Here is a 13,622-nt window from a genome sequence, read left to right as displayed (position 1 = left end):
TCCACCCGTTAACCACAGCCTCAGCATCAGGCTCCAGATGTGGCCTCCGGGTCCATCTGGGCTCCAGCCTTGAACCTCCTCACTCCTCAAACTGGGTAAAGCTTTAGCTAGAATCAACCCAACAGGGGTTCCCTCTGCCACCTCCCTCCCCTTTCTGGGCCCCTGATTCTTTTTGCTGGATAGTGAACTAGAGAAACAGAGGAGTTCTGTTTTCTTAAAAACCTCCAGGTCACCCAAGAACTTTCCAGATGTTAAGATCCCTTCACCACTATAGGGTGAGAGAAAGCAGCAGACCAGGGAGTGGAGGGAAAGATCCAAGGGGCCTGGTCCTGGCTGCTGTCTGTAACTCATCAACCCTTAAGCACAGAGCCCACCACGGCAGAAGGAATGAAGGAAAACCAAATGTGGACGGGGGGAAAAATCCATCCTGAAAAGGAAAAAAGTGGCCCTGCCAAGATTTTTCTCCTGCCACAGAAGCCCTAAGCTCCAAAAGACCCAACGATTCACTGTGACGCGGGATGGAGAAGACTAGACTAGAGGAAGCTCTGGAGGGAGGGGCCGCCCAAGGCTGTGTTCTCTTGCCACCAGCTTAGGAGATTCCAAACAGGAGTCACCTCCCCTCCAACTGGGCTCCCCCGAGTGCCGCCCACAAGGGCAGGGGCAGGACCGGAAGACCTGGAGGCAGCGCCCCAGCCTGCGTGCTTGCTCTGTCCAGGCTTCTGGCCACACCTCAGAACAAGCTGTTTAATGCAACAGTGTCTGTCTCCTGTGAAAAGAGGCCCTTCCAGAACTGGAGGATGTCTCCCCTCCTCCGTCTCAGCCAGAAAAGCTAAAAATAAAGTCAAAACCCAGCTCAGGTTTTGGCTGCCATCCGGCCCAGCCCCTGGCTGGGAGCACAGCCCCAACTTTCCATGACTTCAGAACTTTTCCGAAGCTGAGGCGGCTGCAGAGGGAGGAGAGAAAAAGAAGAAAAACCGCTGGTAAAGTGAAGCGACGCGGCCGACTTAGATTCCGAGCTCCTTGGGCCGACTCCAAGGCTGGCAGGGGCTTCCCAGAAGAGGCCTCCCTACCCCGCAGGCTAACGGCTGCAGCTGGCCGGCACCAGGAGGCCCTCGGAACTTAGAGAACTAGGAGCTTAGAGTGGGTTCAGCTCACTTCCTCCTCTTACACATGAGGAAACTGAGGCACAGAAGAGGAAGGTGAATGGCCTGGTGTCAAGCACTACAAGCAGCAGCAGGGATGGGGTCACAGTCAATTCTGGCTGCAGATCAGGACTCCTCCTCTCGTCCACCTCACTGCCTTTCTCAGCCACAGGTCTGGAGGACGGAGAAGCCAGAGGAGGAAGAGGGCTCCCCCGACCCAGCCAGCCTGAGCTGGGAGAAGCAGGAAGGAGCGATGCGATGCCTTCAGGAGACATCTCAAGGGCATCTCTTCCCCAGTCCTGCTTCCCTGGCCTCCTCAGACACCAGGAGAGGAACTCCAGGAGTTCTCCTTGGAACTAGCCTTCCCATGGCAGCGCCAGGCTGACGCTGACTGAGGAAAACAGGGCGCATGTCCTTGCCCTCCGGGAGCTTACAGTCTGACAACTCCAGGAGTTTCTCCTTCAGTCTGACCTCTTCACTTCCTACTGCTCTCAAAGGTGGGGTGGTGATAATAATAATAATAATACTATAATGACAGCAAACACTTACATAGAGCTGATTATGTACCAGGCACTGCTCTAAACATTACCATGTTAACTCACTTAATCTTCACAGCTTGCCTATGAGACAGGTGCTATTATACATGATTGAGGAGAATGAGGCGTCTAGAGCTACGTCCAGGGTCCCGCAGCAGGTCCGTAGCCAAGCTGGTGGCAGTGCTCTCCTGCTTCAGCACCTGCCCCGCTATCATGGCCTCCAAAGAAATAAAAGGGGCTATTTCCCTTTCCTTCCTAGAGGCTTTGATTAGCGCTGGAAAGAGATGCGATTAAAGGACAGAGACACACCCTGCAGATGAGGGAAACCACGAGCAAAGAGGGGGAAGCGAGAAGAGCCTCTGTGGTTTTCTGTCAGGCAGGGAGCTCCCATATGTGGGGAAGAGGCCAATATCACCCATGGGCTCATGACTCAGACCTCAGGAGCTCTGTGGCCAGGAAGCCACACGCATAACCCAAGAAATGGCCGGGGGTAGGGGGTGGGGGGGGGGGTGGTTGCAGAGCCCAGCACTTCTCCTACCTCCTCCCCAGCCTTGCCTGCCCACCAGCTCCAAAAGCCATTTCCTCCCTAGTTGGGGGTCTTCAGACCTAGCTAGGACCCCAGCCCGCACTGGCCAGGCGTTCAGCCCGAGGGTACTGGTGCTGCCCGTGCCCAAGTCCATTGGGGGTTGGCAGTAGGAAAGCTGGGCACGTGCCGACTACCATCCCACACTGGGTTGGCAGGATGGACAGGGTGGGGCAGGCAAGGGGAGCTGGGAAGGGTGGGAACCAGGGGTTCAGCAGGTGACTCATCCTCAGGCAGACAATTCCCGGGCAGGGGTCGGGAAATCCTCTAGTGCTCACAGGGGAGACCCTGGCTTTGCCCATGTCCTGCCCCAGCCCGTGCCACGCCAGTGGGGGCCAGCTCTCTCCCTTGCATCTGCCAGGTTCCTCAAGCACAGGAACGGCTCCATCCCAGCGGCCTCGTAAGGCCACAGGGGCTGGGCATCCTGTTTCTAACTCTCCCCACAGCTGGCAAATCTGATTTCAGAAGGAGGGAAGAGAGTGGGGTGGGGGAGGGCAGGGCAGCAGAGAGGAAAAGAGTCAGTAGAAATGAGAGCTGGGAGCTGGCTGGCCTGGCCCAAGACTGGCAGTGTTAGGCTGAGGCTGGCGGGTGAGAGAAGCCCTGCTCCAGGGCCACTGCAGGCCAGGACTCTGGGCGTTGCTTTCGGGGGAAGATAGGGGCCCGGCACAGAAAAGGGGCTGGGTGGGCACTGGGCCAGGCGCTGACCCACCCGCTGAGTCACCCTCCTCAGCCCAGCTCCGATGCCAGATATGGAAACCAGGGCTGGCCTCAGGCCGTTTTGGGCCCCATTGTGGGGGGCAACTTGCTAGGCCCAGAGGGAGAGGCCCCCATTTCCTCCCCCAGGCTGAGGAAGAGACAACGGCAGCAGAGACATCAGGCTGGAGCTAAAAATAAGAAGTAGGAGGGGAAGATGGTCAAGGGGGCACTTGAGGAGCTAGCCTAGCCCTGCAGGGGTTCCCTCAGCCCGCCCAAGTCCCCTTGCTGGCCACCCCTTAGTGGCTCAGCCCCTCAGCCTCACCAGCTCACGGAGTTCCCCATCGCTGGGCGAGACCCTGGGAGGGGGAGGGGAGACAGGGCAGCAAAGGTCTCTAAGCCCCCGGGGGCATTTCCTGCCTCACAGGAAAGAGCGCCCCCTGTGGCTGGGCAGGGCAGGGCAGGGTGGAGTGGGGAGCAGGGAGTCCCTGCCCTCCTGGCTTGGCGACAGTCCCAGGAGGCTAGACCTCTGCCCAGGCTGACTTCCGGGCGGGCGGTGGGGCGTCTCCTGCGGCTACCCCAAGCCAGCCTGCACGTTCCTACCACCCTTCTTTTTGTTCCAGCAACTCCTCCCTGTGTAATATATCCTCCTTCCCTCCCTCCCTCCATCCATCCAAATCCACCCCCCACCTCGCTTGAGCCCCACCTCAGCCCTTCCCTGCTGCCTTCAGCCATTGTTTCACCTGCTGGCTTGTTCTCTTTCCACTTATGTTGCAAGTGTCTTGGTGGCTTTTTCTCTATGTCCCCCGAATGCCCTGAGACTAGGAGGTTCATATGCCCAAGGCTGCTAGAGGGACCTCCTCCTGGTCCAAATCCCGTACTTTTACAGATGGGAATACCAAGGCCTGGAGAAGGGCAGGCGCAGACACTGAAAACCTGCCCCTGGTCATCTGAGGACACACAGCAGACAGGGACAGAACACAGAAAATGGCATTGTGCATGCAGCGGGTGCAGAAAGCAGCACAGAGACACCCAGGAAGAAAGCCTGGGAGACGGCTCTACCTCTGCCTCGCTTGCTGGGAGACACCCCAGTCAGGAAAGACACAGAGACCTAGTGAAACAGCCCTCAAACATCACTACTCCCACCCTGGGTGGAAGCCATGAGGTTTGACTTCCCCCACCCCCGAAAGTAACCAGTGCTTGGTTTCTGGGCTGGTCTGTGGGGCTGCCATCACTCTCAGGTAAGGGCAGGATGCGGGAAGCCTGGGACATCTAGCTTCCCCATTCTGGCATTCGAGGCACCATCCGTCTCTGGAAAGGAGACCTTGAAGAGAGGAACTGAGGGGGCAGGTATTCCAGGGACTTAGAAGCCCCTTGAGCCTTCCTCAAACCCCACCCTGTGACGTTCTGAATGTCTTACACGCGGAAAGCACATGGTAGGTCCCCCAGTGTGGACCCCTCACCCCCAACCTCCCCACACAGGCACATACAGCCGCTGCAGGCAGGGCTCTGCTTCCGCATGCCTCTCTTGGGCATGACACCCACCACATATGCCCAGGGTCTGAGGTCCCTTAGATCCCCTTCCAGAGCCGCCAAGCTCCCTCCCAGCGGTCCTCCCCCCCAGACAAAGGTAGGTCTTAATTCCAGGCAGAGGGAGGATTGGGGTGGGGGAACTGGTGCTGAGATGGGGGACAGGAGGCCTGTTGACATGTTCAGACGTAACTCCAGCAGAGCGCTGGGCCTGGCAGGGCCCCAGGCCTGAGTCACAGCTGCTGGGCGTATCAACGTGGCATTGTACAGAGGCAGGAGAAGCCTGCCGCCACAGGCCAGGGCACTGGGGTCCCGGATAACAGGCGGCTGGCTTCCTGACCAACCGCTCCCTCAAGGTCCCCTGCCAAACTCCACTTTCCTTCTTCTTGGCCTGTCTCTCCAGAATTCATTCCTGTGTTGTCACAAAAATGCAGGAGTGAAGCCTGGGAACAGACGAAAAGAAATGGAGGCGTGGAGGGTGAGGGATGGCCTAGGAAGAGGTAGAATGTTCTGGGAAGGGGAAGGAGGGAGGCCACTGGCCAAAAGGAGGGACATTTAGGGGATCCTCACAACAAGCCAACACAAAGTCTCTTCTTAGGACATATTAACCCTCCATCTGGTGGTTCATGGCTATTAACTCTGACAACAGCAGGAGGGGGTTGGAGCCGCACCCCACGACCAGGAAAGGTAGTGGGGGAGGACCTAGGAGTTCTGGTCCCACTGCATTCCAGCTCCAGCCTAGGAAGATGCAACTCTCTCTCCCAGCCGGCAGAGGGGGGCAGCGTTGGAGCTCCGGGAGGAAGGGGGAGCCCTGGCAATCCCAAACAGCCTCCACTCAACTGCCCAGAAACCAGACCCCTTGATATGAAGGGTCTCTAGCTCCCCTGAGCCAGTCCTAAAGGGACTCATGTGTCCTGTGCCCCCCCCCATTCGTCCCCCATATGATTCACACCCTCATCCTTCTTGCCGCTACTAAGAACACCCATGGTAGTTCTCAATAAAAGGCCACCCTTCAGCCTTTTCTTCTCTGACTGGACAAGCTCGGGGTCTCCTGTCCACTCTCCACTCTGCCCTCTAGCGTGACTCAGCTCCTCTGCCGGGACTGGGATCCCAGCCAGAATTATTCCTGGCTTCGACAGGCAGGATTCAGGCTTCCTCTCCCACAAAGGGACAGGGAGCACCCCCTCCCCCTCCCCGACAACCCCACCTCCCTCCTAGATTCTGTCCCCTTCCTTAAGGGACTGTTAAGGGGCAAGACTTCCTCACAGCCCAACCTCAGGTTGGGGGAGCCAGAATGGGCGCAGTTCAAGGTCACCCTGCTCCTCCCTCTGGCTCCAGGCACACGCTGTCTAATCCTGGCCAGCTCTAAGGGAATAGTCCTGCCTTTCCAGGGCCTCCCTTCTACCCCCAACACAGGTCAGTGGGACTCTCCCCTCCTTCTGCACAGCACAGCCCTTTCCACTGTCGTGAAGGGACAGGCATTGATAACCAAGTGTCCTTTCCTACTAGCAATAAAAACAAAGCAGAAGGCAAGAGTATAATGTCATAATAATTAACCTTTTCTAGCGAACTTTCTTTGAGAAATAGAGACAGGTGTTAATACTTCTAATTCCACAGCTTGTGGGAAATATTTCTATTGAGAGTAGCACTGGCTATTAATTATATTTGATTTTAATATTTATAGCTTGGCATTTTAGAGGACTGTTTTCTCACTTGGTGGGTCATTGTACTACTTTGGAACCTGAGGGATCTCTGGAGACCTTCTGCTCTAACCCCTTTCTTTTATAGCTAGGGAAAACCAGAGAGGGGAGATGATTTGCTCAAGGTCACACAGCAATTTAGTGATAGGACCAAGCCGAGAACTAAAGGACACCGAGGGCCAGGGCTGTTACCACTACCTCACACTACCTGTCATTTTGTTAGTAAACCAAACTTGCCTCTTATTAAGGGATAGGAGACCCTGCAACCTCCCTAAAGAACCTCCCTCTAGATATCTCCAAGAATATTAGAGCTTGGCATGTGTCACCTTCAGGACGCTGGGGGCCCAAGGAAGTGACAATGGGATGAACTGCCCTAGTGTCTAGGCCTCTGAGCCAGACCTGGTCTTGGCTGCCACAGCTGCTAGAGGTGGTCAGGGGCTGGGGAGGAGGGAGGTGAGGGGGAGGAGAGCGGAGGGCACAGTTGGTAGGTGAAGGCATCTCCTACCAGCTGTCCCCCCAGCTGTCCCTGGCTCCAGCCCTGACACTGAGCTACTGAATCACTGGAAATGGACATATCCCATGTAAGCATAAGTCTCAGACTCCAGGAGGCCAGGGGAAGTGCCCGCCAGGGCCATCAATTGTGGGAGGCAAGGCAATCGGGGTCCTTGTAGGAATTATTGTCTCTTTTGTTTCTCTGTGGCTCCTGACATACTGCTCAGCCCCCAGGTGTGGTGGCAAGTTCTTCTTTCTCTCCAAATCAGAATGTGAACTTCAGCATGTGGCGTGGGGAGGAGAGATAACACCAGGAGGCTCCCTCAGGTGAGGACTGGGGCCCAGGTATCCTCAAAGGCCTCCATTTCCATTATCCTTATGTATCTGCCAAAGGGCACAGCCTCCTTTGGATCCAGGTAGACAATTACCATGACAAGTCCTGAGACAGGAGTCACCAGCCTCCCAGAACCCTGCCCCATGATCCATGGCCTGGCAGAGTCTTGGGCCTTTCCAGGTACAGGCTGGCGCAAAGACTCTTGATCAAGTGTTAACAGGCTCTTGCAGGACAGCAAAGCACTAAGGTGTCGCTGGTCCCAGGGCAGAATCTCTAGGCTGCAGGAGTGAGCCTCGGCCACCCTACCCTGCCCTCTGGATGCTCCTACCTGCCCCCTAAGCTAGAGAAGTGAAGTTTAACGGTACAAGCGCTCAACTGGAAGACAGAAGGCCTGTGCTCAAGTCCTGGCCTGTCATTCTCCTGCTGTGTGACATAGGACAAGTCTCTGTACCTCTCTGGCCTTGGTTGTTCTTATCCTGATGAGAGCTTGAATGAACCTGGGCCTGCCTATCCCCTATTGAATGAACATCCCGGCCTATCCCCACTGGGGCTGCATTAGGCGGGCAATCCAGGAAGTTGTCGAGCTCCCCGGCCTCATCTGGGGGGGGAAGAGGCGCTTCTGCTTTGTGGGACTGGGATCTCCCCACTTCTGACTCAGTCTTCCTCCACCAGTTCCGCATGGCAAGGCACAGACCCTGACCCCATCCTGCAGAGCAAGCCCATAACTCTGGACTCAACTCTAGAACCACTTGTGCATACTACAGTCCCGAGCTCTGGCTCCAGACCACCACCAGTGGTCCTAAGGAAGGAGGCAGGAAAGGATCCCAGGATGCAGTAGGGAGTGGGGGGCAGAAGATGCAGACATCCAGGCCCCCATCCGTCCCTTCAAGACATCTGCTGCTACTGTCTCCACCCTGTCTCCTGCTGTCTCTTGTAAAGCCACCAGGGTGGGAGGGAGGGGGCAGCTCTGAGTCATCCACCCAGCTGTCCTGCCTGGGGTGAGGCCCAGCCCAAGCCTGGACCCCAGGCAGGCCTCCCCTGGTGCTTTCAACCTCCTCAGTCTCCCTGCACTTGGGTGTCCAAATCCTTCAGGCTCCAGAATAGAGAGAATGCATGTATGTGTGTTTGGGGGGCCAGGGGAGCGGGGAGTTCTGCTTGGAGCCTATAACCCAGCCCAACAAGAGGGTGTCCCAAACCCCTGGGTGTGGTCAAGGTACTTGGCTGGGCCAGGGACTGCCACAGGATCTCACAGACAGCTGTGCATCCCAACCGAAAGCCTGGCCCTGAACTCTGAGCTCTAATTAAACATTAAACCAGAAAACACCTTCTCTCTGGCTTTAGCGGGAGGAGTTAGGACAATGCCTTCCTTCTCTCCCAAACTTTGTTCTACTCACTTTTCCACTTCACCCTGAGCACAGCCGACACAAAAGGGAGCAACAAATCCTAGCTCCTCCCATTGGGGACATAGAAGGGGACAGACAACCCCATCTGAGCCCCTTTCTCTCCACCCCACCTCCCGTCAGCCTGGGATCCAGGTGTGCAAACCCACCCCCCTTTTCCGGAAGCCCAGCCTCCCCAGCCAGGATCAGAGGGGGAGCAGAGGCAGGTGGCTAAATATAACAAGTACACACACCACCCCCGCCCCTGCCCCACGTGTGCACACGCCCGCCTGGTGTCCCAGGCCTGGACAGCTGCACCAGGAGGCAGAGGAGACAGACTGGCGTGGCCGGGTTAGCAAGAGACCATAGACTCCACTCGTCCTGGTCCCTGATCAATGTCTTCCCCAGAAAAAGATCTGCTAAGAATGCCCTTCACAGGGATCTGCAAGGGAGGCTTTGGTAGTTGAGTGGACTAGTTTAGAACACTAACTAATTCTCTGGAGTTCCCCTAGCTTGCCTCCTTTCTGTCCGGCTAACTAAGTTGTTCGTATCACCAGTGGAAAAGACAGGAGTGATCCTTATCAATAGAAATAAACCCGTCTCCCTACACAATTTCCGTCTCCTCTTCCCAAGGGGATGGATATGCCACACCCACCGGGCCTGGGGCTGAGGGCTAGTGAAGGGGTGGAAAGAGCACAGAGACAGGGAGATTCTGAGAAGAGCATGAGTTTGGAGAAGATGACATAAAGGGAGAGAGGACATCAAACCATAGGTTTCTCCCCGCCCCGCGGATCTCCAGGCACCTTTAGTGTCCTTTGGCTGGGGTCTTCATAGAGAAAAGGGGATACAGAGAAGGAATCTAAATTCTTGGGGGCTGGAAGAAGAGGGCATAAACATCCAGGCTCCAAAGGCCTTTTTAAAAAAGAGGGTGGAGTCAGGTAGGGTGGGGTTGGGTGGGGCTGGGATGGGTGAGGTAGGAGGGGCCTGAAGCTTTCAACGGCTGGATTTCAAAAATGTTACTGTATTCCAGCAGTTTAATAAGGCAAAGATCAAAATACATCAGCGGCTGAGAGGATGGGCCTGAGCAAGGACGGCTTGGCTAGGCTGGGAAAGTGAAAGTGGCTAACCTCAAGGAGGGAGGCAGGCAGGAACAGAGCCCCCAACCCTCGAAGACACCAGGCAGAGGGCCAGGGTGGGCAGCCGCCAGACCTGGGCATAACACAACTTCCTGAGCAGGGAGCCTCTGCCCTCCGTCCCCCTCCCTCCTTTGCATTCCTGGGCCAAGCAGGCCAAGGGCTGTGGGAGCTGCGGGAGAGCCACTCTCCTGGAGTTGTTTGGTGGGCCTGTCAGAGCTCAGGGAAGGTCCCAGACATGCAGGGAGTGAGGGAGAGCTTCCCAACTCTTAGAAAGAACCCCAGAAAGGGTCATGCCAACGGGGCCACTGCCATGCTCCTGAAGGGGAAAAAGGATGTCCCCCTGTCTTGGTGACCTCTCTCCAGCACCACTGGAGAGCTGGGAGCTCTGTCTTAGTGGGTGTCATATGTTCAGACCCAGTCTGGCAAAGGTGGCATAGTGCCAAGACTGCCAAGAAAGTACTAACAGGACCCTTTCACCCACTGCAATGTGTCCTGGGTGCCCAGATTTCTTAGACCTGGCAGGGCCAGTTCTGCTTTGCCAAGCCCCTCCCCCAGGACCCAAATGGCTGACAAATCCCACTCTGACAGAAGGTGCGTCTGCCATCAGCCCCTGCGCGGCCCTGAGTGCCCCACCATTCCTTATATACCCCAACCTCTCCCAGAGACCCCTCCCTTCTCTGTCCTGTCTTGACAATTTCTCTTGGCACTGCCAGGCACCTGCTGGGGGCAGTTCCGAGGAGAGAGAACACTATCTGGCAAAGTTATCAGCCGCCTGGACCCGAGGAGGGGCAACGGGACTTCCTGCCCTCCCGGCTCGCCACCTGGGCGCACTCACCGTGCCTTGAGCTCCTTAAACTCCTCGCGCACTTTGCTCAGCTCCAGCTGCAGGCGGGCGCGCTCCTTGGCCACCGAGTCGAGGGTCTTGCGGGCATCCCCAAGCTCGGCCTCGTAGGCGGCCTTAATGCCGGACACCTCGCGGCTGACCACCTCCTCCGACTCGGTGATGCGAAGGCGCAGACCCGCATTCTCCGTCTCCAGCGAGCGCACACGGTCGATGTAGACCGCCAAGCGGTCATTGAGCTCCTGCAGGTCCTCCTTCTCCTGCAGCCGGGTGATACGGGTGGGCGACAGCGGGGTGGAGCTGGCCTGCGCCCCGCTGCGGGTGGCGCGCCGCTGGGACGGAGTCTCCATGGCCGGCAGGGTGGCAGCGCTGCCCGCGGGGCAGGGGTCCCAGGAAGGGCGCGGGGCTCAGGCCAAAGGACAGAGACTGCTCGGGGTCGGAGCGCACCGGCCGGCTGGCTCTCGGCTTGCTCCTGGCAGGCGTGGGGATCTGGGCCGGGCACTGTCGGACCTCGGGATCTGGGCTGGCTGGCGTGGATGCGGCGCTCCCGCGAACACTGTGAGTCACCGGTGTCCGTGCAAAGGCTCTAATAGGTCTAGGGAATGGGAGGAGGGGCCACGGCTCTTAAAGGGGCCGGCGCATACCCACAGGGGTGGGGGTGGGAGTGGTGAGGAGGGGAGAGGACCGCCTAGCGGTGGCAAGGTCCGGTCCCACCTTCTCCCGCGCACCCCCACGTGCCTGGGGCTTCGCCGAGCCTCGAGTCTTCGTTCCCGCCTGCTCAGCGATCCCAGCCTCAAGCTTGCCCCCACTGCCTCAGGCCTTCTAGAGTAGAGGGCAGAGCCGAGGGGTGAGAGTGAGTGGGCAAAGGGCAGGGAGGAAGAGGAATAGTGGGTGTAAAACAGGGGACAGTGCGAGGCAGGCAGATCCAGGAAAGCAGGGGGAGGGCTGAGGCTGGTGCCCCTCAGGGTGACTCACTCTCCTTCCACCACTGGCTCCCCCTTTCCTCCCCATAGTAATAGTGAGTCACCCCTACCCCCCTCCACATGTGGGCAGCCCATGCAAAGCTGCATCTCAGAACGCCAGGGTGGGGTGGGGAAGGAATGCCTGGGTTCCTTGGGGGGTTGGGGTGGCCTGCAGCAAAGTTCTAGATCCTGAGTTTCTTTACACCCTCAATTTTGGGGTGAGGACCAGGAGTTTGGAGTCCCTCTTTTCCTATCTTCTGCCCCAATTTATTTCCCTTCAAAACCAACCATTGGGTCTTAGACCCAAGCAACAAGCCACAAGACCCCAGAGAAGGCCAAGAAAAGGCCCCGGTCACTGCCCCCCACTCCCCAGCCTCTGCCCCTTCCTTCAGATGCAAGCAATTGGAAAAGAGGCTGCCTACGTTCCTCCCCATTCAGTCCCTTTCCACTCCTTACCCCACCCCGCCAACTCCAGGACTGTACTTATTTTTTTCCAGGACTGTACTTATTTTAATGGATAATTTAAAACAGATACCAGAGCTGTGCATGCATTCATCACGTTGCCAGGACACCAGGTCCCAGATTTTTGTGGTTCCCAGAGGGGCCTGAAAGGGGGAGCAGGGCAGGGGGCTGGACAGCCAATGTTGGGTCTCCATCCCGGCTTCAGCCAGAAAGGGAGAGGTAGGGGAAGGGACGGCAAAGACCTCACACCCTTGCTGGCCACAAAGGCCAGCCCCTTACTTATCTCTACATTCCTCTCTGGCCAGGTCTGCTTTGCCACTGGCTCTAGGGAGGGGCCAGGCCCTCTCACAAAATAAGATCACCCAGGCTTCTGTACCCCAGGCTCTGGAGCCTCCATGCTCAGGCCTCGCCAAGGACCCCTTTGATCAGCCTTCCACTCTCCTCCCCTAATCCTGGTCCTGGCCCCTCCAGCCACCTCATCCTCTCTAAGAGGTGGCAGTGCTGAGGCTCCAGAACCCATGTGCTTTCATGCCCTGCCCCTGTGCCTCCCACAGCTTATTCTCTGGTGAGGAACCTGGGAAATTAAATTATGTTGTTAACTCCTACAGCTCCAGGATATCAGGGTTTCTGTAATACGCAAGAGAAGCAGAGCTGGACAGGTCCTCTGTTCTGGGTTCTGGAGCCAGGCCTCAGAGGGGACAAGGGGCTGGAATGGGATTAAAGCAAGGACTCTTGAGTGTTCAGGGAGGGGACCCAGGGAGGAGATGCTTAGGTTCCCATCTCTGTAAGGGTGACTGGGCAGTGTGCAGAATATCCAGGATGCAACCAGGTGAGGGACCCAGGATGTGGCTTCTCCTCCCTGCAGCCCTCTCCCCCCAGGGCGTGGTACCCACCCTCAGCTTCCCAGACAAAATAAAAAGTCTTGTTCTGTGTCTCCCTCTTCTGTTCCCCAAACCAGAAACAGAGGCGGGGTGGGTGAGCCAGTGAAACGTGAGGGACAGGGCTGGTGCTGTTCCCTTTGCCTCAGCACCCCCTGGCACTGAGCCCTCCCCGGCCCCACCCATTCTTCCCACACACACACACTGAGCCCCCCCTCTGCCCCATCCATTCTCTCTTCTTTCTCTCCTCCCCCCACCCCTGGCCTGGCTTCCCCTCCTGGCTGGGGAAACAAAACCACACTTAACCCTTCCTATCCCGGACCTCCCCATCTTTGTGGAAAAGAGGCAAGAGAAAGGAGGGAGATCTCACCCTAAATTTCACTCTAGGCTCTTTCCAAAGTGTCTCCTCCCCCACCACCACAATGGCCTCAATCCTAAACCTGAACTTCAAAGTGGGCCTTTATCCTGAATATTCAGTCCTAACTCTGGACCCCAAATGCCGTCTGTCTACTCTCCCCCTGCCAGGGCATAGATCACCAGTCCTAGAAGCAGCAGGAAAGAGCAGGGGAGGCCAGATCCAGAGGAGCAGAGCCTGCTGGGGGTGAGGGTGGGGGGAGTTGTGCCTGGGCGGAGACCAGGTTCCAATCCTCCCTCTCACTTGCTGTGTGATGATAGATACTGAATCCTCGGGGAGTCCGTTTCCTCATCTGTAACATGGGCAGAGTGGCTATCAAAGACATGGGGATCAAGCTACCGTGCTTGCTCTCAAGGGAGCTGCCCACTGGTAGTCAAGACAGAGGGAAAGGCAAAATCAAACACAAGTGGTTAAAGAGCAGCATAGGACTCTCAACTGGACAATGAATTCCAGATGGATTCCAGAAGCCCGGGAGCTGGAGCATTAATGAGTGATATCAGAATAGAGTGGTTGAGTTCAAGGGGTGGTTTGGGCAGTGG

General features: G+C 57.1%; 1 protein-coding gene across 3 annotated transcripts in view; it reads right to left on the bottom strand.

The window, feature by feature from the left end:
• The window catches only part of LMNA (lamin A/C), a 43,611-nt gene that overhangs the window by 7,503 nt on the left and 22,486 nt on the right, over window positions 1-13,622 (bottom strand). For 2 of the 3 annotated variants that reach the window (XM_044757756.2, XM_014836993.3), the window contains one exon: window positions 10,361-10,961. In XM_044757756.2, the coding sequence (XP_044613691.2) occupies window positions 10,361-10,716 (356 nt within the window). In that variant the 5' untranslated portion in view covers window positions 10,717-10,961. Of the gene's footprint in view, window positions 1-10,360; window positions 10,962-13,622 lie in introns of those variants that run through there. The other variant, XM_070497644.1, reaches the window with a different exon arrangement.

The sequence above is a fragment of the Equus asinus genome, chromosome 25, assembly GCF_041296235.1.
Source record: "Equus asinus isolate D_3611 breed Donkey chromosome 25, EquAss-T2T_v2, whole genome shotgun sequence".
NCBI lineage: Eukaryota > Metazoa > Chordata > Mammalia > Perissodactyla > Equidae > Equus > Equus asinus.
Note: the sequence above shows the minus strand (reverse complement) of the source record. Positions and strands in the feature narration are given on the sequence as shown.